At 35.2% G+C, this 26649-nt stretch overlaps 2 protein-coding genes across 2 annotated transcripts; both read left to right on the top strand.

Moving 5' to 3' along the window:
• The first annotated feature begins 334 nt into the window (after positions 1–334).
• LOC148579255 (uncharacterized protein At4g02000-like) lies at positions 335–856 on the top strand. Its single transcript, XM_088489224.1, has one exon. The coding sequence runs from the start codon at positions 335–337 to the stop codon at positions 854–856; it is 522 nt and encodes a 173-aa protein (XP_088345350.1).
• A 300-nt stretch (positions 857–1156) lies between these two features.
• Positions 1157–3950, top strand: LOC148579254 (uncharacterized). The gene is made up of 6 exons (XM_088489223.1): positions 1157–1517; positions 1625–1736; positions 1856–2398; positions 2489–2617; positions 2732–3023; positions 3228–3950. The coding sequence occupies exons 1-6, from the start codon at positions 1157–1159 to the stop codon at positions 3948–3950; spliced, it is 2160 nt and encodes a 719-aa protein (XP_088345349.1).
• The last annotated feature ends 22699 nt before the right edge of the window (positions 3951–26649 follow it).

Raw genomic sequence — 26649 nt, 5'->3', positions numbered from 1 at the left:
CCAAAGGAACCCCAAGCGAAGCGGTCATATGTTAGCATGGTGAAAGGCCCAAACTTTATCTACGAATCTGATTCGGAAGATGAAGAAGAGAACATGGAGGAAGAGGAGGAATCGGAGGCAGAATCTGAGTTCGAGTATTCTGACAGAGAAAGGGAGGTCCTGGGAAGCGAAGAGTGGAAGACGAGGCGCGAACTGCCAAAGCGGAAAATTGTATGGGACGAAGAGGGGTGCCCTAACCTGATTCTCAAGATAGTAGAGCAACATAGACTGAACAAAATGTGGGAGCATACCTTATTATAAAGGGTATGGTATTTTGAAGAAAAGATTGGAGAGCATGTGGATTAAGGAGGGGATGCTAACACTCATTTTTGTTAGTAATGAGTTTTTCCTGGTCCGGTTCACAGAACTAGAAGACTACAACTGGGTACTGAAAGGAGGCCCATGGTTGATATTCGATCACTACCTAGCCGTCCAAAGATGGAGGTCGGATTTCAACCCAAGCGTGGAACAACTTACCAAAATAGCTGCATGGGTTAGGATCCCGGATCTTCCGATTGAATACTACGATAAATATGTGATGAGAATCATTAGTAATGTGATTGGTAAGACGCTAAAGACATACTATAATACAGCTGAACAAGCGAGAGGCAAGTTTGCCCTGATATGCGTAGAGCTTGATCTTGCAAAACCGCTAAGACCAAAGTTCAAGATTAAAGGGAGACCTGTCCACGTTGAATACGAAGGGCTTCACACGATTTGTTTTCATTGTGGACGTATTGGGCACAACAAGGAGCAGTGCCAGTATGCCATTAAGAGGCAAAATGAGCTGCAGAATTCATCGGAGAAGGCTGAATAGAGCAGAGGATAAACAATGGCGAAAGAACAAAGTTCACAGGGACCGTACGGGGAGTGGATGACGGTCTAGAAACCCAGGAGGGGTAAAAAAGTAAATCCACAAAAGGAAGGGAAAAATCACACAGCTCAACATAATGTTGGTTCTAGATTCAATGCCCTTGCCGAAGGTGAGTCTCACGCGCAAATAGAATAGGAGGGTGCGGAGAATCGGATGGTCACAGAAGAGGAAAGTGGTAAACAAGAGAAAGGGAGCAAGAGAATATTTTTGTCACGTAGTCAAATGAGGAAAGAAAAAGGCAAGATGGTAGTGGTCTGCAGTGACACCCCAAATTTACAAAAAACGGTTAGTAGAGTGCCTGAAACACCCCTGCATTTGTGCATGAGTACGAGGAGGAACGTGTCACCTGTCAGGCATGGAAGTGCAAAACCAACCAGCCGGGAAAATCTTCCAATGATAAACAAGGGCCCCACAGCACAAGAGGACAAAATAAATAATGAACTGTGTATTAAAGGATGCGAAAATGATTTAATGTTTGGAGAAGGAAGGGAGGAGCCCAAACCCTCGGATATTGCCATGCAGCTAATGGGCCAGGAACAAACCAGCCCAAATGATACGGGACAAGCTATGGATGAACAAAAAAGTGATGCAAGGCTAGATGATGGTATGTGAGTTGACTCTCCAACAAGGGGAGATGCTATGCAAGCATAAGGCTTGATCTTTGTTTATTTTTTCTATTCTTTTGATGATTGTGTTCTCATGGAATGTGAGAGGTGCTATTGGAAAGGCTTTCAGCAGGGCCTGTAAAGAATATATTAGGGTCTATAAACCAGACATTGTGGCTCTTCAAGAGACAAGGTGTAGTGGTGATAATGCAAAAAAGGTAATTAAAAATCTGGGCTTCAATAATTTTATTTTGGTCAAGGCTAGGGGGTATAGTGGAGGGATTTGGATACTTTGGAGAAATGATAATTTTAACATCAAACCTATTCAACTTCATAGTCAATACATCCATGCAATTCTGGAGGAAAATAACAAGGCCCACTGGCTTCTTTCTATCATCTATGGTAGCCCTAGAGAGATGGAGAAAAGAGAAGCATGGGAAGAAATCAGAGAGTATGCAAGAAGCATCACTAAACCTTGGTCGATGGTAGGTGACTTCAATGCCATTGCCAACATTAATGAAAAGAAGGGAGGTGTCTCTACTGATAGAAGAAAATGCTTGGAATTTGCAAACTGGACCTCAGACTGCAAACTCATAGACATGGAAGCTAAGGGGTCAAAGTTCACGTGGAGGGGAGCTGTCAGGGACAATATGGATCGCATTTTTGAAAGGCTCGATAGGGGTCTATGCAATAGTGATTGGCGAATCCAATTCCCAGAATCTTATGTAATGTGCCTGACCCGCACCCACTCAGATCATCACCCACTTTTGATAAAATACAACAGAGACATTACTGTAAATAGAAATCGACTTTACAGATTTGAGACGTTTTGGATGCAGCATCAAGATTTCAGCAGGATGCTTCAAGATAGTTGGGAGGGGTGCAACAGAAATTATTTTCAAAAGGTGCAGGCCTTGAAAGAGACGATAGAGATATGAAAGAAACGGGTTTTTGGGAACATATTTCATAGAAAAAAGAGGTTGTTGGCCCGTATAGATGGTATCCAGCGATGCGTGTCTTATGGAAGAAATAAACGGTTGGAAGAGCTGGAGATGGAGTTGCAAAAACAGCTAAGTGATACCCTGGATCAAGAGGAAAGGTTGTGGTTACAGAAATCGAGAGCCACCTGGATTAAAGATGGAGACCGCAATACCAGATACTACCATGTGAAAACTATCATCAGAAGAAACTAAAATAAAATTCTCTGCCTCAGAAATGATGAAGGGAATTGGATAGAGGATCAAGAGGAAATTGAAAAACCGGCCAGGGACTATTTCTATCATTTGTTTCAAGAGGAAAATCATGACAGAACAAGCACTCCTTGTACTAAAATCTTTCCTCCTATCGGCATTGATATCGTGGAAGCTTCTCTTAAAGCCCCTGATGAGGAAGATATTAAGAGAGCGTTTTTCAACATTGGCGCCTTTAAGGCCCCGGGAGAAGATGGTCTTCCAGGAGCTTTCTATCAGAAAAACTGGAATTGCATTCACAAAGATGTTGAGCAGGTGATTAATACCTTATGGAGGAACCCAGAACTTATTAAATCCCTGAATAAAACTATGTTAGTCCTCATCCCTAAAATAGAGAAACCTGAATTTCTAGCCCAATTCAAGCCAATTTCTTTATGCAACGTTATCTACAAAGGGATGTCCAAAATTGTGGTGAATAAGCTTAAACCTTTCTTAAAATATTGTATATCTCCATATTAGTCTAGCTTTGTTCTAGGGAGAAATATTCATGACAACATTGTCATTGCGCAAGAAATGGTTCATACCATGAGAAGAATGAGAGGTAAATTTGGTTATATGTCCATCGAAATTGATCTCACTAAGGCTTATGATAGGTTGAGCTGGAGATGTATTCATGAGTCCATCAACCAGTTTGGTATCCCTCCTCCCCTTTGTAACATTATTATGAGGTGTGTCACTTCTGCCACATTTTCAACTCTGTGGAATGGTACTAAGTCAAAGGAATTCACTCCCACTAGAGGGATCCGACAAGGTGATCCCCTATCGCCATATATATTTGTTATTTGCATGGATAAATTGTCTCACATGATAGAAAAAGCTGTAGACAAAGGAAATTGGTTCCCAATGCGAGCTGGCAGAAGCGGACCACAAGTGTCTCATTTAATGTTTGCGGATGATCTCATTTTATTCTCTGAGGCATCTCCCAATTACATGAGTAAAATGCAAAGAAATTTGAATGATTTTTGTGAAAAGTCTAGTCATCTAATAAACCAGGCAAAGACTAACATATTTTTCTCAAAGAATGTTTCTGAAGAGGTGAGGGATAATATCATTAACATCAGTGGATATTCTGAAACGGCAGAAATTGGAAGATATCTTGGAGCCTTTATCCATAATACAGAGAGGAGGAAGAGCCAGTTTAACTACATCATTGAGCGAGTCAAAATAAAACTGCAGGGGTAGAAAGCCAACTGCCTATATATGGCTGGTCGTATTACTCTAGCTCACTCTGTTATTGGGTCAATGGCACTATATCCTATGTAACATACAATTATTCCAAAAAACACTTGCCTAGCAGTGGAGAAAGCTCAACGAGCGTTTATATGGGGGCATGATTGTTCAACGAGAAAAGTGCATCTTGTTAGCTGGGAGAAAATCATTAAACCAAAAGATAAAGGAGGAGTGAGAATTAGAAGACTAGAACAAGTCAACGAAGCTTTTTTTATTGAAGAGAGGCTGGCAAATTGTGACCAAACCCGATTCTCTTTGGGTTCAAATTATGATTGAAAAATATGAGAGAGGGCACAATCCTATGCAAAATATGGTGGCTACCAGTGGTGATTCTATATTGTGAAAAAATCTTGTAGCCAAATGGCACATCATCAAAGACAACATAGGTTACCTGCTTGAAAATGGTGAGGCAACGAAATTTTGGAGAGACGCTTGGCTAGAACCCAATAACTTACTAGCCAATTTAGCATCCACAATTCTGACTCTTGAGGAAGAAAATCGTCTAATGAGTGATTATGTAGATGAAGAAGGACAATAGAAAATTAGAGAGCTAAATATCCTCCTACCTGACAGTGTCATTAATAAAATTCGAAGCACTCCCTCTCCTTCAAAAGAAGATGGCGGGGATATTCGCTTTTGGCGACCCAATCCTAAAGGTGAGTTTACTATCAAACATACCTATCAATTTCTTTCACATTGTGACTACGACTCAGATCGAATATGAAAATTGATTTGGAATTAGAAAGGGTTACAAAGGGTGAAGGTGTTCCTTTGTCAGTTGGCTCATAATGCTGTTCTAACAGCTTCCAGAACTACAATATGGGGTAGAGGGAACAATTCCAACTCCATGAGTTGCGACAATGATATTGAGACTCCCTTTCATGTTATTCGAGACTGTCCCATGTCAACGCCAGTGTTGAATTGCCTGGTGAAATTGCAGAATATTGGCATATTTTATAATCTTGATTTAAAAGAGTGGATTATTGCTAACATGACTATGGACATGGGTTTGATGATGATATAGAATGGAAAGACATTTTTGTCACGGCAGTTTGGCTTATTTGAAAATTTAGGAATGAATATATACATTCTAATATAAACACCCCCTTAAGAATCAAAGAGATGAAAATAAGGAGCTTAGCAAGAGAAATTAGAGATGCCAGAAGAAGAATAGAGAACATTCAGCATGAAGAACCTCTGACAGTTTCTTGGCAACAACCTCAAGAGGGTTGGATCAAGCTAAATACAGATGGGGTCTCGAGAGGTAATCCTGGGCAAGCTAGCTGTGCTGGAATTTTCAGAAATGCGGATAGTGGTTGGGTTTATGGATATGCCAGACGTCTGACCTATGCAAAGGCAATAGAAGCGGAGGTTGCAGCAATACGGGAGGGACTGGAGATAGTATGGGAGAAAGGATTTAGAAGGATTGAGCTAGAAATAGACTCCCAAGTAGCTGTGAATTTGATGGAGAACCCTCCAAAACGCCATCAAACACTAACCCGCCCAATTAGAAGAATCAGAGAGCTTCTTAGCAGAGAATGGCAAGTGCACATACGAAACATATATAGAAAGGCTAATAAATTAGCTGATGGCATTGCAAATTTACTGCTAAATCAGAACAGGAAGCATGCTACTTGGAATCATCCTCCCAAGGAAACCACTCTAATTTTATTTGCTGATAGAAGTTGGGTTTCTTTTTCCCATTAATTTATTTTGCTTTTTGTTTTGTTCCTGGCCTTAGGGCCTCCAGTGTAACAAAAAAAAAATTTACGAATGTTGACAAAATTATCTATATAAGATCGAAATAAATTTTATACCCACAAAAAATTGGCTCCGTGTACTAAAACTATCTCGGCGTCAAATACTCTTTAACGACTTTAGGTGAGAGTCCAACTTGGCACTTTTACTACTGAGGTCTGAAGTGTTATTTTATTTTTATTTTTTATTTATTTAAATTATGTACAGCTTGGGGTATATTATTAGGAAATTAAGAAGATTGGGGGTTACGGTTATATGTGTTTCCCTTCATATGAACCATTATTGTTTCTTCCCAAAATGAACTTTTTTCTCAATTTGAAAACTCTAATATGTTCAAGCACAGTAGAAGTAACTCTTATCCTTCGCATGGTAGCTTCAGCAAAGATAGGGTTTCATCTTCCATAAGAAACCAAGAGAAGAATCTTTTAGAGAAATATTTCTGTGGGCAGAATGTGGTGCTGTTATAATCTAACATTGACAAATCCTGAAAATTGTATGTATATGAGACCTTATCTGACTCAAACACACTAGTAATTGTTCACTTTCATAAGCTCTCTAAGAAATTCATGTCTCAAACACAATAGCAGCAAAATATTTTGTATCCTTCTTATAAGAAAAGTAATGATCATCATAGTGATGAGAACCGTAGCATAAAGTTAGAGATAGTTGAAGTTACTTATTAAGGCTCAACATTAATTGGTTAGAACCCAAACATGTCATTTAAGGCATACATAATAATAAAAATCACTAATCAGATTATTTTTAGAGGAAAGAGAAGAAATTGGAGAGAAGAGAAGAGTTCGAGATACAGAAAACTCATAAGCGCTGCATGAGGTTACAAAGGCAAAGAAAAAAGAACAAGCAAGGAAGGATTTAGATATCAGTAATCAAATGGAAGCTCATGGCAAGTTGAGCGAAAATAATGACTACTACGTAACACTGGTGGTCGTTACTGTCTCGTAGCGACTGGGTTTGGATAGTGTCCTTCTCTGGCGACTCACAAAAATGTGACACGGTCTCTGTTAGGACATGATTTTGTGGGGTTGGGAGGAGAAAGGGTAAGTGAGTGGCGCTAACTAAATCCCAATTTTCTAATATAATTATAAAAATTTATAAAGAATAATGAAAGAAAAAAAATAAGTTGTTTGTCTAGTATTTTTGTGTCTTTTTTGTTAGAATTAACATAAAATATATTAATTTAGTGTCTTTAGACACAATATTTCTATTCATATCTTATTTATCAAACACGATTTTATGTCTTTATATTCCTATTTTAATGTCCCGTGCCTATAAACAAATGCGACCTTATAATTTATGTAAGTTGGGTCGGTTACCCAGTAGCAACAACATACTATTTATAGTGATGAAAATATTTATTACATTAATAGTTTTAAATATAAGTGAAAGAATACTAATATTTATATGTAATATTATCAGTGAATTATCCACAATAAAATGTGTTGGCTATTATATTTTAAATTTACTTTTCGATAATATTTACTGTCAATTTAAATTTTATTTATTTAAAAAAATTATTTATATTAATTACAAGTTTTATTACATAAAACATATGCAATATCTGAAATGAGCAATATATAATTCGCTTTGCACTACTAAATAATCTCTTTTGCGATGTGCCATTTATAACATGTAAATAAGAATATTAATTTTTATAATTTTGTGGTTTAATTATTCTGTTGGTATCTATAATTTCATTGAATTTTAAATTCGGTATCTATATATATTTAACAGAATATTCTATTATTCCAACACATTTGTCATGGTAGGAATTTAATTATAAAATCTGATATGGTATAGCAATCAAATTAAAAATAAAAAAAACGTATAAGAACCTAATTAAAAATTTGGTGAAACTAAAAAACCGACAGAATAATTAAACCTAATCTTATCAACACTTTTAACTAACATCTAAAAATTAATTATTTACATAAATTTGAACAATTGTTTTTATTTCCCACTATATTCCTCAATATATTTACATAAATTGGGATACTTTGAACCATTTACATTCAATTCAGATTACTTTTAGGTCCAATTCCTTAAATTTTTTTCTTACAATCTAGTGGAAAAATTTAACACATTCTTAAACAACAAACTATATACGAGACAACTACCGAAAGGCCCACCAATGTTGAAACAAGGTATGTCAAGGATTCAAAAATGTTGAAAGAAGGATTCAAACCTTGCATATGGAATGCCAAGGCCTTGACATACCTTTTTATACCACTGACCCAATTGTCTTTCTATTATAAATTGTGTTTATAATTTTATATATTGAAATTTGGTGGTGCAATTTAAACAAAACATTTTTTGTTATCTATATTTGTTCATTAATATATATTATATAAAAATTCATATTATATTATAATTTATATATAATTTAATCAAGTTAAATATAAATTATATGACATATTAGTTTTATCTTTTAATAATAATATTATATTTTTATTTTTATTATTAATATTAATATTTTTACTTTATTATAATTTTATATATTTATTAAATATTTTAATATTTACATATTAAAATATTAATACATATATATTTTTTAAATTTTAATTTTATATTTTTTATTATTTTATAATTTTTATTTATGAGACCGAATCAATCAGTTTGATTAATAATTTATCGATTAAGCTAATAAATTAATAATAATAATAGTCTAACCTTTCAAATTATCAGTTTAGTTCTAATAACTATACGTAGAAGTGCCATACACATGAATATGCAAATTAAAATGAAACAACGTTTTTGCTCAAACATTAATTAAGGCCTTTTTTTTACATGGGTAAAATCCAAAATCCGAATCCACTCCCACACTACCCGCCCCAAACTCATTCATTCCTCCTTCTCTACTACACACGGAGCGCCCTCCCTCACCCGAAATCATAATTAAGGCCTTTATCTTAAATCATTGAGATTCTTTTTCTGGTATTTTTTTCTTTTTATTTAGTTTTGGTCGTGGCTTAAATCATTGAGATTCAATCATATTAATTGTTCATGGGACCCTATGATGGGTTATTATTTTGGTCCAACATCAGAAAGAACGGAAAAGGCTCCCAAAAAGAAACAAGGGTCTCAAGGGGCCACACTAAAGAGCATCTATCCTGAAAATACATAAATGAATTAATCAATACCCCCAAAAAATATATTAATTAATTAAATTCAGCCAACATAATTATTAAAAAAAGTTTTTTTAACTTGTGTTATAACGAAATAGATTAAATATATCATAAAAAAAATATTTTATAAAAATTATTACAAAAATTAATTCTTTTACTTTTCCAATGCATTGAATACTTTAAAAATATTAAAAAAAATTATTATATTTTTAAAATGTGTTTTTACGACACAAGTTAGTTAAATCTTTAAAATAATAATAGTTAAAAGTATGATAAAGAAAACATGAAAGTAAAGTAATATTTTTGGTCGACATTGTTGGACTAGAAACACAAAAAAATTGTGACATTGCGGCGGTTTTTTGGGAATTTGTGACGGATTTGAACCGCCGCAAAACGGCATACGGTTCTACAAACGTTGCAGTTTAGGGCATGAAAATTTGATTTTGCGGTGGTTCTAATGAACCGCTAGCATAACTGCCACTAATTAAGTTAATGATTTTGCGGCGGTTTATAACCGCCGCTATTTTGGTATGTGGATTTAAAAAATAATTTGCGACGGTTACATAATCGCCGCAAAGTTATGTGTTTTTTTTAATTACAACGGTTTTGAACTGCAGCAATTTGAATTTTTTTTAAATAAAAAGATATAAATTAAGGCATTCCAACCATATCAATTTCGATCAATAACAATTTTTTCTTATAAATACTCATCAAAGTGAAGTATAACAATTATATAGAAAATCATTCATACTAATTTTTTTCAAAGCCAAATCAAAAGAAATAGTATAGAAACAACAAAAACCAAGCTGAATATTCTTCAAAAGGTTCCATAACAAGTATAGTTTTCAGGTTATGTCATAAGATACATACAAATCACCTAATATTAAAGCACAAGAGAGTGGAAGTAATGTTGCCCCCTTCTGACCATCATATACATGTTATATGTGGAACTCCCATAGAAAATAATGAAGTTAAATTAAGTCAATGAATCTTACCTATTCTGATGTTAGGCTCAAGTACAAGTATATACCAACTGCTTCACCTGGTAATTGACCAGAGGACAAGTGGATGAGTAATCTAAACCGTATAAAAGCCCCACAACGTCCCTTATTGCATATATTTTCATTAGTTTCAGCCCCAATAGTACATATTACAAAAACAGCAAGGATGTAGGCAAATATTTATGAAATTTCAATTTGCTTCACTTCTAACAAGCACTAGAGATATATAATTAAGAAAAATAGTGGTTTGATCAAATATGACCAACAGAGGATTCAATGAGAAAACGGGATCAGTGGGAAAATATTCCTATTAAGGGTCAAGGATAAGGAGATATCATTAGAGAAGATTGTGTTCCAAATTTTAAACATGTTCTGAACTCTTTACAAAATTTGTTTTTGAATAGTAAAACATGGTGTCAATTTATCAATGTTAGTTGTCTCCACCAGTAGATAAGGTTGTTTTTGTTGTTTGGTTAATATAAATATTTTTTGAAGGGTAGATAGGTTAACTGTAAAGAAAATAAAAATTTGCAAAATCTAGCTGAAAATCCTATAACCAATAGCAGTAGAACATATACTGCATAAACCATGCGTAACGGATTGCTAATTGACAACTACCACTCTGTTGAACAATTGAAGCAGTCGACAAATATTCGCAAGAGCTAAAACATCATCACTATTTTCTGAATCACAGAGACTGGTTTGACGACAACGACAGAGACTGTGATGCCAACAACTCCGAGCACGACTTAGCGACGTCGAGGAGAAGACATATACAAATCTTGAGGAAAATATAATTCAAATTTTGTAAGTGATCAAGAATGAAAATAAGAAACAAAGAGCAATGTGGAAGAACAAATTAGTGACAGGGAGAGGCCGCAATAACTCAGATTCGTGCACGGTGGAGGAGACAAGAACGGTCGACGACGGCGAGAGGAGAATGTCTGGGCAGCCATGCGACTCAAAGATGGCACAAACATGCTTGGGGGAGCAGAGAACAAGGGTGGGTTACGCACACCGTGAATGAGGAATTAGGGGTTTCACACACTGTAGAGTAGAAGGGAATGGTCGACGGCAGTGAGAGGAGGTTAGGTCGGCAGCCATGCGACTCCACAGTGACGCAGCGGTGTACGGTGGAGCAGAGAACAGCCGCTTCCACTCTCCTTTCACGGGTTCCCCACTATATATTTTGGGCAATCTGAACTGATTTTGGGTGAAATTACTATATTGGGTTAAGGTTAGTAGCGGGATTTCATAGAATCTACGCCAATCCAAGTTGATTCTGCGTCACATTGAAGAGATCGAATGTCAATCGCAGCTATCTTGGCAAATTGCAGCAGATGGAGAAATCGTAGGCAATTTGCTGCCGCTATCCTCTATATTTCTTGTAAATTATCAATGGAAATGACCAAAAAGGAAAGAATAAATAAATCAATTTCATTAAGTTGATCCATTTTATGAAGTTGAAAGTTGTAACTCTATCTTCAATTTGATCCACATTTATCCAAGAATATGGAGTTAATTGAAGGGTACATAGGACAAAAATAACACATGTATATATGAAAAAATGGCAGACCTTTCTTTGTGCATTGTATAGGGTATACGGTTATGCTTGGTAATGTTAATTAGTATGAAATAATCAAGTGCTATGATGAAGAAAAAGTAGGGGTGTATATGGTTCGGTTCGACTCGAAGATCCGGCTCAAATCTAAAGTATTTTAGGCACGTTGAAAAAATAGGTTCGATATATATTTTGAGTCAGATCTGAGTTAGGACAAACCCGATTTCATTCAACCCATATACATCCCTAGGAAAACAATGAACCTAAGGTAATGTTAAATGTATAATTAAAATCTATCAATGGAAACAAGCAAAAGGGAGAGGGAAACTAATGGTTAATAGTTAAATTAATTTCTGAAAAATGTGTTATTCTCTAAATTTATTTCTGAAAGATTTTATTTATTAAATTGATCCTTCAAAAATTGTAAATTAATTATTTTTTATTTTAACTCACTAACTAGTTCAGAATCGTAATTCGTTGAATTGTAATACAAAACATAAACAGACTCATAAAATATAAAAATTATGAAAAATTTTGTTAGCAAAAATTAATTTCAAAAATAATGAAATAAATTTCAAATAAATCAAATTACTCATCAGGTCATAACTAATATATATCATAACAAGTCAAAAGTCACAATTCATAACACAAATTCACAACTCAACTCATAAATCAAAACACAAATTCACAACTCACAAGTTTATACAACACTAAAATAAATTCCAATAGCAAATAAAACAACCAAACTACTAGCAATGAACAACTAATTAACTAAAGTCTATAAAAGTCATTTAATAGTAATTCTATTTTTCATCTATTATACAATTTTTACGATTTTCACAAGCTTCTTCATTATCGAGAGTGGGAGGAGGAGGTCTTTGGAGAAGTTCTTCAAACTCATCATCATCAAAATAAGAAATTATCAAAAAATTCTTAGAGACACCAACAACTCTATTACCACTTGCTTCATCATTCAAATCAATATATGAAATTAGAGCATCTAAATTTTCTTCTTCATCCTCGTTGGCAACAATTCACTCTTCATCAGAGTCCAACTCACTAAGACTATAGTCATAGTCAAGACTTCTTTTAGTTTACTTTTTCTTTGCCAATCTTGAGTTAGTCATCACAAGCACAACACCATTTATGATTTTAGTCTTCAAACAATTTTTTTTTTGTGTGAACCTTACAAAAGTATATAAAAAGTATTAGTCAAACAACAACATAGAAATCAGATAATTAACAACCAAATTTATAGAAGTAAAATGCAAACTATATTTAACTGTTACTATCTCAAAGGCGCTCCAATTGCATTCACATCCGGATGAGTTATATGTCAAATTCAAAACACAAATTGCATTTTGAGCTACTTTACTACAAAAAAAAAAAAAAAAAAAAAAAACTCTTTTTGAGTCTTAAAATCTTCAAGCTGAACATTAATCTTAGTGATTAGATCTAAATTTCCTATCATCCTTTTCATACAAGTATAAAACTACTTTTTGAGCTCATAAACAACTTTAAAATCAGAAATATAATGATTCTGAGGATTCAAATAATAGCCCATAACATGCCATGGCTTATGAAGTTGCTTGGCTCATCTTGTATCAATAATATCCCAAATAGACATTTAAGTAAGACATAGAAAAATTAATAAATTAGTTAAAAAATAAAGAATATTATTCATGAACTAATAGAATTAAAAAAAATTATGCAATTTACCTTGTCTCAACTCCTTAACATGTGTCTCGTATTTTCTCCGTAACACACTTTATTTCTTCATAAATAAACTCCATTGTCGACTTTTCTTCTGAATCCACCATATGAAGCACATGAAGAAGAGGGTAGGCAACCCTCACACAAATCACCACCTCTTTCTAAAATATCTTATCCAATACCACACTTGTAATTATCTTTGTATCTTTTATCTTTGCAAATTTACTAGAAGTTCATTGATTAGAAAGAAACATTCTTATTAGGGGATTTTTGTTGTCATTGAGACATCCCAAAGTAAGATAAGAAGTTACAAAATGGGTCATACCTGGCTCCATCAAATCATTTTCTTTATAAGTAGTAATCTCTCTACCTCTATAAATTGTGTCCTTTTGAAGTGTTTTTTTTTTCCTCCAAGTCTTTTAACATTAAATCAATGCAATGTGCTCCACGCATCCAAAACAACTTTTTTTCTCTTTTTAATTAGCATTTCTTTTTGTTAGCCGCATTGTCCATTACAACTTGAATGATATTTTCCTTACCAACCTATTCAACTACATCATCTATCATTTTAAAAATTTTGTCATCTGTATTAATAATATAAAGGCATCAACAGATTAAAAAAAAAGCAATCCTTTTAGGATAATTAACTAAAAAATTAAGATGGTCCGTCTTCTCTTATCTGTCCAATCATTAGTCATTATTGTATAACCAACTTACAATAAGTTTGTCAAAAACCATTGCAACCAAAGCAATATTAATCTAAACAATAAACTTGTCGCCTCATGTACAACAGCAATAGCAAACACACTAACTTTCTTCTTTTTCCTTTTAGTTGATTTTTTTTGTTTGATCGAAATCAGATTCAACGATAATAAAAATTTAATTATTCATTTTAATTAATTCAAAACAAGATACATGTAAACCCCACGTAATTAAAAAGTAATTGACTAATAAATTAATTATTAATCTAAGACATTAGAAAATTAAATTTTATAGTTTAATGAAGTAGAAATAATTAAAATATGAATTTTGACACTAATTTTAATGGTTTTGGCTCAAAATTGGGGCAAACGAGCTAAACCGGTTGAACTGGACCCAAGTCCCAACCAATTCACTCAACCCATATGAGCTTCAGCTCATTCTTCCGTTTCTCATATGTGTCCATGCTGAAAAATACAAAAGGGGGAAGAACAAGAAACCCAAACCCTTGTTCTTGATTTCAATTTGCCACAACTTTCAATTCGGAGCTCCGATCGTCACACCGTTTGTGGCCATGTGATCACTGCGTCGGACTCTACAAAACTCACTGAATAATTTGGTAGGTAAGTCTCAATCTCTCATCCAACTGCTCATCTCTCTCAATTTCAAAAATCTTGAACAATGGTGTTGAGATTTTGTTGATTTTGGTGTTTAGGATCAAGCTAACTTAGTGGGATTGCCAAATCTTGTCCCAATTTCTATCAGTAAGGTGAGAAACTTCTAACTCTTGTGAATTATTAATAACTATGAGCCCTAAGTTGATTTTTGTGAAATATTATTTGGTATTAGACTAGATTATGTGTTGGAACCAAATTGATGGTGAGAAAGCTTGATTGTGGACTTTGGAGGCTGGATTTTCTGTTTAGCGTGCGTTTGGAACCTTGGGCGTTAGTGGAACGTAGAAATTTGAGGTGCTTCAGCATTAGGGAGAAATCGGCCAAGGTATGGTTTTGCTTTCTCGTGGATAATATATAATATTTCATGAAAATGTAAGCTAGACGACCATAGGATAGGTTAGAATATGTAAGTATGTTAATGTTTAGTACCCTTGACAAAAATATGGAATTATGTTGAGAATGAGTTAATGAATGATGATATTGTTGATTGTTGATGTTGATGTTTGATGATGATAATGTATTATGATGAGCATGAGTTATGTTGTTTGGATTGTTGGATTGTGTGGAAGGGAATTGAATATAATTGAGTGATTGGTTTGTGTGGAAGAGATAGAAATGACATAGAATGGTATTAAGCTTGTTTAGTATTATTTTCAAGTGTGAAACCATTGGTTTTGATAAGGAAGTTTGGTAAAATAGAGGTTTGGCAATTCTTTGTAAAAAAAATAATTTTTAACCGAACTTTATCTGATCATAACTTGACTTCTGAACCCTCAAACTTTTCCAAACTTATTTCAAATAAAAATTGGATCCGTGAAGTTTACGTTGTTCAAAGAATGAACTAGAAATGATTTTTAACAAAAAAGTTATGCGTGTCGGAAGTTTGGTGTACAAAAGTGAATTCTGCAGATTTAGTAGCTTTTTAACATATATAGAGGACTTGCGTACATGAACACACACGCGATGCAGACGTTCAGCTCTGTCCAGACGTCTCGCATACGCGAGTGTGTGCATGCATACGCGAGAGGGATTTTCAGGTTTGCATACGCAGGCAAGGGCCACGTGATGTGAGACATCTCCTCTGTCCAAGGGGCTCGCGTACGGGGCGATGGTCGCGTACGTGAGTGGGTCAAATGACACCCCCGCATACGCAGAAATATGGCATGCGTGCGCGAAATCCTATTTTTGAGAAACGTGGTTTTTTTTTTTGTGATTTCAAGACCTCTATACTTATCTTTTCGAGCTTCAAATTTAGTTTCTACTCATAGTGAGAGGGATGATGTAACGTCCCGTCCAGCAAAATACCTTGCTTAAGTCAGGGCATTTCTACTAGAAAGAACGTTACGTGACCTTTTTTAATATTAACTACTTAAATACTGAGCCTTTGTATCAATTTCGCGTTTCAGTTTTAAGAAAATGCCAGAAAATCAGATTTTAGAGTTCAACTTTGAAAAATCATAACTAATTCTCTAATTGATACGAAACCTTCAAAATTGAATATTAATAACTATACTTGTTGTAGTTCGATTAGCTTTTAATCTCATAATTTTCCAATCTCTATTAAGATGCTGGTTCACTTTCAAAGTTTCCATTTAATTTCAAAACTCAAATTTTTCAGCAAGCAATTCAACATCTCAAATTCAATCCTTTAAACATTCTCTAAACCCAAATCCAATCAATCATCAATTAAATCCATCACCAATACAATAATCATATAACCAGCTCAACAGCAACAAATCCAACATAATCCATCAAGATTCAGCATTCGGTCAAACAGTTCACAATCCACATAATCAATCAATATCACTAATCAATAATTCCAGTCACACTTCATAGGCATAATTCAGCATCCATATCATCAATTAATCACACACAACAATTAAACCTATTTGCAATTTACTCAATAAACCTTGTGGGCATTCTTAAATTAAAACTTTTTAATTAAACCCCCTACCTCGATGTCACAATTACAAGAAATCGGAGACAGAATTGTGGCGAGACAGCTGGCTAGACCCCTACTAGTCACGCAACCATTTCAGCTAAGAAAGCAGCAGCACTACATCTCAACAACTGGGACAGCAGTAACATTAGCTCCCACAAAGTGACCATGATTGTAGTGAAATGAAGATTTCGAATTCAATAGAATCGAAAGGAAGAAACGGCTCTGGTAATTTAAAACAGAGCACAGACCAAATTTGAATTAAAACAAGAACAAGCAGTTTAATAAAGAATTGGCAGAATAGGGCATGCAATTGGAGCAGAAATAAGGGGAAAATGTTAACCCAGACCAATGGATGTTGAACCTAATTAGAACGGGAACAGGGCAGCAGCGATTCACAGCAATCCTCCACGGTGGTTCTGGTAGCAGCAACACCCTGCCAGTGGCTCCATTCCACAGCAACTCCAACAATCAGAAGAACGAATACCAGAATTAAAAACAACTGCATCTATAGCAACTCCAAATCGACGGCAACAGTGGCACCAGCTCCTACTTCTTCTTGCGTGCAGAGGCGTTAGTGATGGCTAGGGTTCGATGAAAGTGGCTCTCCCTGGTGGTGGCTTGTATAGCATTTGTGACCGCTGGGGTTTCACCCAACAATGACTCCTCCGACGGCGACGGCTAGGGTTCCGGCAGTGGCGGCAGTGAGACTTCTCTCCTTCTCTCGCCTGTGTCACCCTCTCACTCCGGTACAACAACTACGACAGCTATGGTGGAAGTGATGCCCACCGGTGTTGCTCCCCCTTCCCCTCTTCCTTCTGTACCTCGCTCTCTCTCGATCTTTCTTTCTCTATTTCTCTAAATGAAATCCTCTGATTTTCTGTTGGTAGTGTGTGATTTACATTAGGTATGGATGGATGGGTTAGAATAAAGGAATACGTGGATCATTGGAGAAAGGGTGGGTGGCAGTGTGCGTGTGTTAGTGTAATTGGTTAGGGAGTATACGTATTAGATAATAACAGTATGTATAAAATAAGAAACATAAGACTAGGAAAAATATATACGAGTAATTTAACAATTTTACAAAACATTTATGATAGGATAATAATTTAGAATTCAAATATAATGCTATAAAGATTACTTTTAAAACGCATAAGATTTTATTCTATCAATCTATTAACGAGCTCAAATAATTATTTCTAGTTTAAATTATAAAATTAGCATACTAATCACATTTTATAAAATACAGTTAAACTCGAAATATCAATTACCTAAATCAAATTATACGACCTTTCATTATTTTTCCATTATAACTTTAATTTCAATTTATATAAAATAACTAGTTAAAATAAAAGTTGTACATAAATATTAATTGACTTAAACTTAAAGTATTTACAAAAATTCATTTAATCATTCCTAATAAATTAATCTGTAAGAGCTCAAACTAATAAAATAAACCATAATTCATTCATAATAAAAATTACTTAAATTAAATTATATAATACTTCCATTACTAAATTTTATTTTCAAATCATATGAAATAACCAATTATAAAAATAACATAAGAATATTAATTAACCTAAACTCCAAATATTAATAAAACTAATTTAATTACTCTTAATTGATTAATTTATAAAATAAGATATCAAATTAATAAAATAAATCGTAACTTTTTCAGAATAAAAGTTACTTAAATTAAATTGTACAATTCTTTCTTATTTTTGAATTAATAAAATTATACAAAATATTCCATTATAATAAAATTACTTAAGAATATTAATTGATTCAAAATGAGTTTATCTCCGAATCTCTTTAATTATTTCTAATAAAATAATTTCTAAAATTATAAAGTTTTAACTTAATAAGATAAAATCACAATTTATTCATAATTAGATTTTCAAAAATGTGGGATGTTACAGATAAACCTTGAGAGAGTGTTGACTTGGTGGTAAAGAGAGATTGTGAAGTGGTGAATTATGATTGAGAAGTACTCAAACGCTGAATATGTGATGAATAATGGCTAAGATTATATTGAATAATTGAATCTGAATGATTATTTTGGTTTATGCACTTCTTTTTATCTGAGATACGAGTTTTCCTGGGTAGATGTAGGGGCTAGCCACCACTTGCTCCAGGTGGAGACTCGATACTCTGTTGATTTTACGTCGCAAGATGTGGCCGGATACTTTAACTCCGTAAAAATTTTCCCAATAAGCTGAATTTGATGATTTATTGTAAAAGCTATGCATAGACTCTCGCGTTACGTATACGTCTACAAGTCGCACATGATATCAAACAATTTTCGAGTCTACTCAGAAGGATACAAGATTTAGAAATGAGAGTCAAATGTCAAGGATAGCAATAATAGATTTGAGAGAATATATCCAATCCTAGATAACCAAGGATACTCAAGCAATGAAGTTTGCTAGACACAATTCAATTGACAACCTCAAAGATAACCCTTGAATCAAAGAAATCCAATAGGATCAACAAGAAGAAAATTCAGCGTATTATTTTGAAGCAAACTCAAGCTGAGTCGAAGAAGTATGAAGTTTATAGAGAAGAATCTCTCAAACCCAAGACAAAGCTCACAGAACTCAAAAGCACGATTAAAAGTACTTCCAAATACATTGTTCATAAAGGAACCGAAACTTGCGGAAAAATCACTTCGCAATCTAAAAGTAAGGTTAATTAACAACATCCTTCAAGCGAGTAACAAAAGCATAATCGTGGCTTTGCTTTAATGCAAGTTCATGTTGAAATAGATTTTGTCGAGTTCTAAAAACAAGGTGCACACGGGTTTGGCTAAAGGCTAAAATATTTTTTCAAATATTTTAGAAAGGTAATTAGATGCACAACTTAACCAAAAGCAGTTCATAAAACTCGGGAGAGAAATCAAATGCTTGTTCAAAAATTCTCAAAGTTCATATTCAAACAAGCGTGTATAACATTCATAGCAAGGATGAAAGAGGAAGTTAAACTCCTTTAGAAAAGAAATTCCGAGGTAGAAATTTGCTTACAATTTAGTAAAGATAATAAGTGGTGCGTTACAACGAACTGGTTTCCATTAAACAAGGAAGCTTTTCAAAACTTCATTTAAAATAATGTATGCCAACTTTAAATTAACTTCGCCAAAATTGAACAATGGTTTCAATCTCAATCAAACAACAGAAAATAAATGCCGTTTAAAACTTCTTACAAGAGAATTCAAAACTTCTTTAAAAGATTCAAAGCAAGACTCCAAAAGTGTTCTTAAAATCACCATCTCAGAAGAACATTCAAGGAGTTTAAGATGTACTAAAAAGGAGTCAAGCCATACTAGAAAGGATCTTAAATTAAGGTAGTCCAAACAAGAGCCACTAGACATGAAACATCAAACAAGTTTTAAATTGATCCACAAGAATACAAAAGTCATAGAAAAGACAACTCAATCGTTTGTAATTTCTCAATGATAAATCTTTGACTAAAAACTCTTGTAGAGATAATGGGAGAATAAACAATGCACTAACTTGAAACGAATTAAACTAACTCACATAAGAATGAGATTCACAAGAGAGGACGAACCAGGATCAATGATAATGTTCACAAGAGGTAAAAGATTAGTTGAAAACAAGGTCAAGCATGACATTCATGGAGATGGAAAGCTTAAAAGAGAATGAGTCCGTTCATAAGAAGAAAGCTGCGAGTCCAACACTTTCAAAAGAACAACAATGGCATAAATCATATAGCATGCTAAATCAAACTCAATTCAAAATAAGTTAAGTAAAGCTTATCAAACGAAACTCAACCGGGGCTACAGTGACAAATCCTTTCTTTTCAAAATTTTGAAAAATATCCAAATACATAATCAAATGAAGATGTGCATTGAAACTATAGTAAAATTACTAGAAAGCCAAATTGTAATTTAAGGTAAATGCAGTTCCATAAACCAATAAAAGCACAGGCGAGGTATTAGAAATAAATAGTTGTTAAACTGCATAAGAAATCTTCAAAGTTCATATATATATATAGATAAGTATATATATTTATCCAACAGCAATTTTCATAAAAATCTCAAAATTAGCAGTAATCACTGTCAAAGGAGAAAAACTGAATCAACAATTTCTCTAATAATGGACTCGGAATCCCGGAGTCAAAATGCACAACGCATTAGGACAAGTTCAAAGCCATTTCAAAAAATACATGAATCAAGAAGAATTCAAACAGAGGAAGATAGATGCAACAAGGATTTTAAACAAGCATATGCACTTAAGATCAAACAAGAATGCATATGAATAGAGAAACAGAGTGGAAGCATCAAATTACTTTTCAAGAGGAGTAGCAAACAAGAACTTCAAGTTAGGGTATGAAGAACAGGTCGACTCGAACAAAATCCAAGATACACAACTGAATAGCCTCGAGAAATAGTTTCTAACATTCCCAAAACCCGCGATTCGCTTTACTCAAAATTCGTATATTATCTATGATAACCCATTAGTGCTCTCATATACATAATTCACTAGTATTAAGCCGGCCAAACTTAATATCAGGAATTATGCAATGCAAGACTAACGGCGTTAAATCAATAGATCGTCATGTGCATAAAGCTCTAATTCTCGTCATTCGACAAGACCTAATACATGACAAACACTCAGAGTATGCAATTGAAGCATAGTCAGTCCACTCCTCAGGCTCTACAGGAAGAACTGCTCTGATACCATAATGTAACACCCTAACTACCAAGCTCACGCTTCCGGCTGCGCAACTCTGATAGCTCGGACATTACGACGACACTTATACTATTTAATACTAAAATATGAGCCTGTTTTAAACTTTAAATCGCAATACAGCTCCCAAAAATTCTTTCGTTCGATAACGTACATCCATAAATACCATACAACTTACTAAATCTCATAAAGAGTACATCCATATATATACATACATATATATATAAATAATATTACAAGCAATAATCAATACAACTCCTATCCCTCTTACAGATTATATCAAGATAAAGGCGAGGGTACAATAAACCATAACTAAAACAATACAGAGTATCACAACAACAATTAAGTAAGCTCTTCGTAACTTCTGCGCCCATATCCTGAAAGGGGAAAAATGTAGGGGGGTGAGAACATCATCCTCGAAAGGGTTCTCAGTAGAGGGTTTTTGGGAATTACTGTAATAGGATACGTAGAGATAAACCGTACCAGTGATTAATAACCGTCTTATGCCTCTTTTCAAAAACAATAGCTTACAATAAAAGTAAAGTCGGAAATCTTTTCTGAAAGAGGAATCCGTTCAATTCTCAAAAACTCAAAAGCCTTTCAAAAAGGTTTATCTATGCTGAACCAAAATAGCTTTTCATACTTTCCGAATCAAAACACAAAACCGAAACCAACTATCGGTCCATATCATTTCAACCACGGCCCTAGGCCCAAACAATCCAACCATCAACCAAATCACCACAGTCCAACAGAGTCCCAGTAGCAAACACAAATAGGAAGATGCAGGCACAAACAAACAGTTATTGCAAGTAGGACAATTAGCAATTAATCACAAAGGCAAGCCAAGTACAATATGCACACCCAAGCAATGTCACATAGATGCATATGATGAATGCCTGTCTCTAGTGGCTGATGATATCATCTGTCGGTTATAGAGTCAACCCGACAAGTCCTGGTAGCTAACCATTGGACTGTCCCTCTGTCGCGCATCCCCAACTCGAGTTATACTCATCATAAACTTGATCATAATCATGATCCATATCCATCACCCTCACTGGTGAATATTTACGGGGGCGAGCTCATCCGGGGCTTTCACAGTGCCCGGCCACACTTACGACATAGGGTCAACAGAGTATCAAGTCTCAACCTGGAGCACGTGGTGGCTAGCCACTGCTACTACCCAGGGAAACTCGTATTTCAGATAGTGGAAGTGCAAAATCACAATTATCAATATCTCAGCATATATGCATTCATTCTCAGCCATGGATCAACATCCATCTTAGCCATCCGGCTCACGGTTCAATCCAGAACCAGCCAATATTGATAAATCATACACAGCCATTCCGGCTCACGGTTCAATCCAGAACCAGCCAATATTCATAAATCATACACAGCCATTCCGGCTCACTAAAAAACAGCACTTCCACATTCAAAATCATCAAATTCATGAAATCGGCATTTAAACCATAAATCACTTTCTCAATTCATTTCACTTTGAAATCAAGTTTCAACTCTTTTCAGCCTTGGCTTTAAAGATCTCATTTCTCAAATTATCTCAGGCTCATAAGCCAATTTTTACTCAAGGAAATTTCCCTTTTTAAAATAAGCCACTCTCAGCTTCCTTTTTCCAAAACTTCCAAAACCATGGAAAGTTAAAGATTCCTTTTGAATCATTCAAAATCACCCATCCAACAATGGGATTTTTGTAACAAAAGTTCCTCGGCAGAGTCCCAAGTCCTTAGGGGGAGAATAGCATAACTCATTTCGCCAAATTCATTTAAAATCATTAAAACCTTGGCTTTCCGAATTGAGTAATAAAATAAGATCTAAGCCAAACCGAGTCATGTAATCATTTATTTCTTTCAAAGTCGTTTCCTTTACTTAGGCAAAACCAACTTCGACTCCCATGATAAATTCTAGAACGTTTCAACTGTTCAAATTGTTTTAGTCTTGCAAGAATTCAGAATTCAAAGAGTACTTAAAACCTTTCTCAAAACATTTCAAAATGAAACTTGTCAATAGACATTCAGGTTCTTTCAAAGTCATTGAAACTTCTTTAATTGAAACCCCCAAGTCAAATTCAAAGGCATAAACCCTTTTCACATCCAAACAGCTTTAAAACACAAGTTTCATCTAAATAACCTTCTCCTGAAAGAGATACAATGCCTTTCTTAAGAAGCAAGACTAAATCACAATTTCCTCTTTATTAGTTCATTTCGAAAGCATGAATCATCCTTTTCTCGATAATTCAAATAAAATAGTAGAAGTCTTTAACTCATCATTTTCCAGACAACATTTCAATAAAGACTCGGATTTTATAGAAATTTCGGCAGCACCTCCTCTAAAACTTGGACTTTTGCCACCCGGTTCGGGTCCCAACTAAACCGTTTCTCATTCCTTTTCAACAGCTCACAACCAGAAATCAATTCAAAAGCAAGCTAAAACCAATAGTCACCTCAATGGCATACCTCAAAGAAACCATTTCAAAAATCAACTCAATATCAACCGATTTAACTCATTTATAAAGCTTTAAAGAATCGGTTCAGCAATAAATCATTTATCAAAACCAGAGCAATTAAAGCAACCCAGGCTGAATTTCAAGAGCATTCTATCTTTCACATCATCAAAATAATTGACTCAATTCAAATCAATCCTCAACGGATTAAACTCATTTCAAATATTTAAAGAATCAACTTCAAACATTACATTTCACAAGCCACACAACAATTCAGCCAAACCAACATCCATAGTCATTCGAGTCAATCAATTGATACATAAGGCAGATACAATCACCAAATACACAATATCTCACATCAGTACCCATATGTAATAATTCCAATAATAAATTATAGTTTTTGGAAAGCGCCCCTACCTCAAAACGCAAATCCATAATCCAAACGCGTCACAGAATCCTTTCCGCCTCAGCCCGAGATCAACAATCGAAATCCCGGCAGCCAAAACCTCGGTTCTAAGCCACTTTCACAACAGTCTCAACAACTCTAATCGCAACATACAACAACCGAAACTCAATCGTATAGCGATTAGTGCCACAAACCTCAGTGTATGATAACAGAACAGTAACTAAAGGACTTTCAAATCGAAAACGCTTACCGAACCGAAGGAGGAACGGCTGAACCGACACAGCAGCGGTCTCTGAACCGGCTCGGCGACAGCCCGGCAGCCACCTCAAGCGGCAGCGGTGACAATTTCCAATCACGATGACTGAAACCAACAGGCAGTGACCATAGTAACCTCGGAATTCAAAAAGGACAGAAACCCCAAATAAAACCCTTACCGGCATTGGATCTCGACGGCGGTAGAGGCGTTTTCCGGCGACGGCAGCGGGGTCTCAAGTGGCAGAAACGGCCAGAAGCTCCGGTGTGGTTCCGGTAGCCACAACCACTTCTCCGGCAGCCATTCACGACAGGCGACGACCACCGCAGTAGCTGGCTGGACGGCGGCAGCTTCTGACGGTAATGGAAGCTCCGGCGGCGTCGCGGGTGGCTTTCCCCCTCTATCTCGCGTCGGGTTCTTCTTAGACGACGGTGGCGTCCTCCATTACTGGCGCCAGGGCACGACGGCGACGCCAGGTTGAGACGGAATGGCGATGGCGAAGGCACGGGTAGCGGCGGCAGCGTGACGCTCTTCGCGAAGCCTTCCTCCCTTCTCACGCGCATGCCCTCCCGTCAGACTCTTCCTCTCTCGCCTCAGTTCTGATCTGTGACGGAGGCGACCTCGCGAACAGCAGCGGCGGCCTCAACTGGGCAGGGCGCGGCGGCAGAACGGCTCCCCACGTGTAGCTCTCGGCGGTGGCGGCAGAACCCAGTGGCGCCGGCAGACAGCCCCCTTCCTCCCTTCTCTCTTCCGTTCTCCCGATTTCTGCCTTCCCTTTCTTTCTCTTCGTTGGTTTCTCAAAGAACAGTGTGTTTGTGTGTGTGTGTGTGTTTCGCATAGGGCTGCGCAGAAGGAGGATGAAGGAAAGCCTGGAGGCTGCGCAGCGTGAAGGAGGTTGGTTTTAGGGAATGGGTGTATCAAAATTAGGGTTAGGGTTACTTTTGTAATTTCAAATAAAAGTAGGGGTAATATAGTAATTGAAACTCAATTAAATTCAACACTAATTATATATAGAAAATACTATTTGTTCATCACTTTCACAAATTATTTTCAATAAAATGTCCAAATCAAATAATTAGAAGTAATATACTTAATTTCTTCATTTTTCCAAAATAGCAGTATTAATATTTAAAATATTACTTATCCAATCCAAACCATATAAAATCCTTATTATTTCATAACTACCAACTTTATACTTTAAATATAGAAAATAATCCAATAATTATAAAATTGGATAATAATCATAACTTATCTCAAATCCAATAAGTCAAAACTTGCGTTAGTTATTTTTAATAAAATAATTTCTGAAATTAAGGCTATAAATAACCATATGATCTGAGACTTGATCATAATAAGACTTTTCAAAAGTTCTGGGCCTTACAAGTGACAAAGGTAGTTCCATTGGTGTTTTAGAGGGTTGGAAGAAAGTAAAAATTTAGGGTTTAAGTTAGAATTGGGTTAGAACCTAAGTGCCTTAGATAACTTACCTTGTTTATGATTTTAAATTATAACTCTAAGCTTTAAATTTGAGTGTCGGAGTTCTAGGATCGCCTATAGCTTTCCCAGGACCTTATATATTATGTATGTTGGCACCATTACTATGCTGAAAACCCTTGGTTTTAATTCCGTACATATGTTGTCGTTTTCAGATACAGGTTGAGAGGCACCTCGCTAGGCGTCTGGAGTTTCCTTTAGCAAGCGAAGATGGGATGTTGTCCTTTGTTTTTTGGCTATGTATATAGATATGTGTATAGACTTCTCCTCTGAATATGCTTTACTTTTGTTCCTCCTAGAGGTTTCATGGAGATATAGGAGTCTATGTCATGTATTTTGATTACTTTTGGGATGTATATGTATACTTATATATGTGATATTCTCCGGCCGACCTTAGCTTTGCAAGTTGAGCCTGGAGCTTGATATTCTGTATCTTTTAACACTCTGCGCTTATTACATACATGTATCTTTACTTTCTTCGTACGAAAGTTTCTGTTACGTGAGCGTTGCACTTTTCTTTTCACGATTTTGCTTAGGCTTTCCTTCAAGGCTCCTCGATTATTAAATTCCTTCAACTATTATTATGTATATATATTTTATTTCAGAGGTCGTAATACCACACCACCTCTGTTTTACGGCTTAAGCGTAAAGCTCTGTGTAGTAGGGTGTTACAATATAACTTAGTAAAATTTAATTAAAATTTTCCATAAATAAATTCAATTCAATTCAACTGAGTAGATCCAATCATACAGATTAATAACTCAGAACAAAACATCAATACAACACAAGTACAACAAATTGGATTTATAAATCAATATCAACACATTTAATAAATTAAACAAAAAA

This window comes from Arachis ipaensis, chromosome B10 (assembly GCF_059453495.1).
Source record: "Arachis ipaensis isolate K30076 ecotype BB chromosome B10, ASM5945349v1, whole genome shotgun sequence".
In the NCBI taxonomy this organism is placed as follows: Eukaryota; Viridiplantae; Streptophyta; class Magnoliopsida; order Fabales; family Fabaceae; genus Arachis; species Arachis ipaensis.
Note: the sequence above shows the minus strand (reverse complement) of the source record. Positions and strands in the feature narration are given on the sequence as shown.

Bases quoted from the DNA above. Each gene is read 5' to 3' on its own strand.
- LOC148579255 (XM_088489224.1), top strand. From the start codon at position 335: ATGTGGATTAAGGAGGGGATGCTAACACTCATTTTTGTTAGTAATGAG.
- LOC148579254 (XM_088489223.1), top strand. From the start codon at position 1,157: ATGGTAGTGGTCTGCAGTGACACCCCAAATTTACAAAAAACGGTTAGT. The intron at 1,518-1,624 runs GTATGTGAGTTG...ATGGAATGTGAG, and splicing joins TGATGCAAGGCTAGATGATG to AGGTGCTATTGGAAAGGCTT. The intron at 2,399-2,488 runs GTGCAACAGAAA...CATATTTCATAG, and splicing joins CTTCAAGATAGTTGGGAGGG to AAAAAAGAGGTTGTTGGCCC.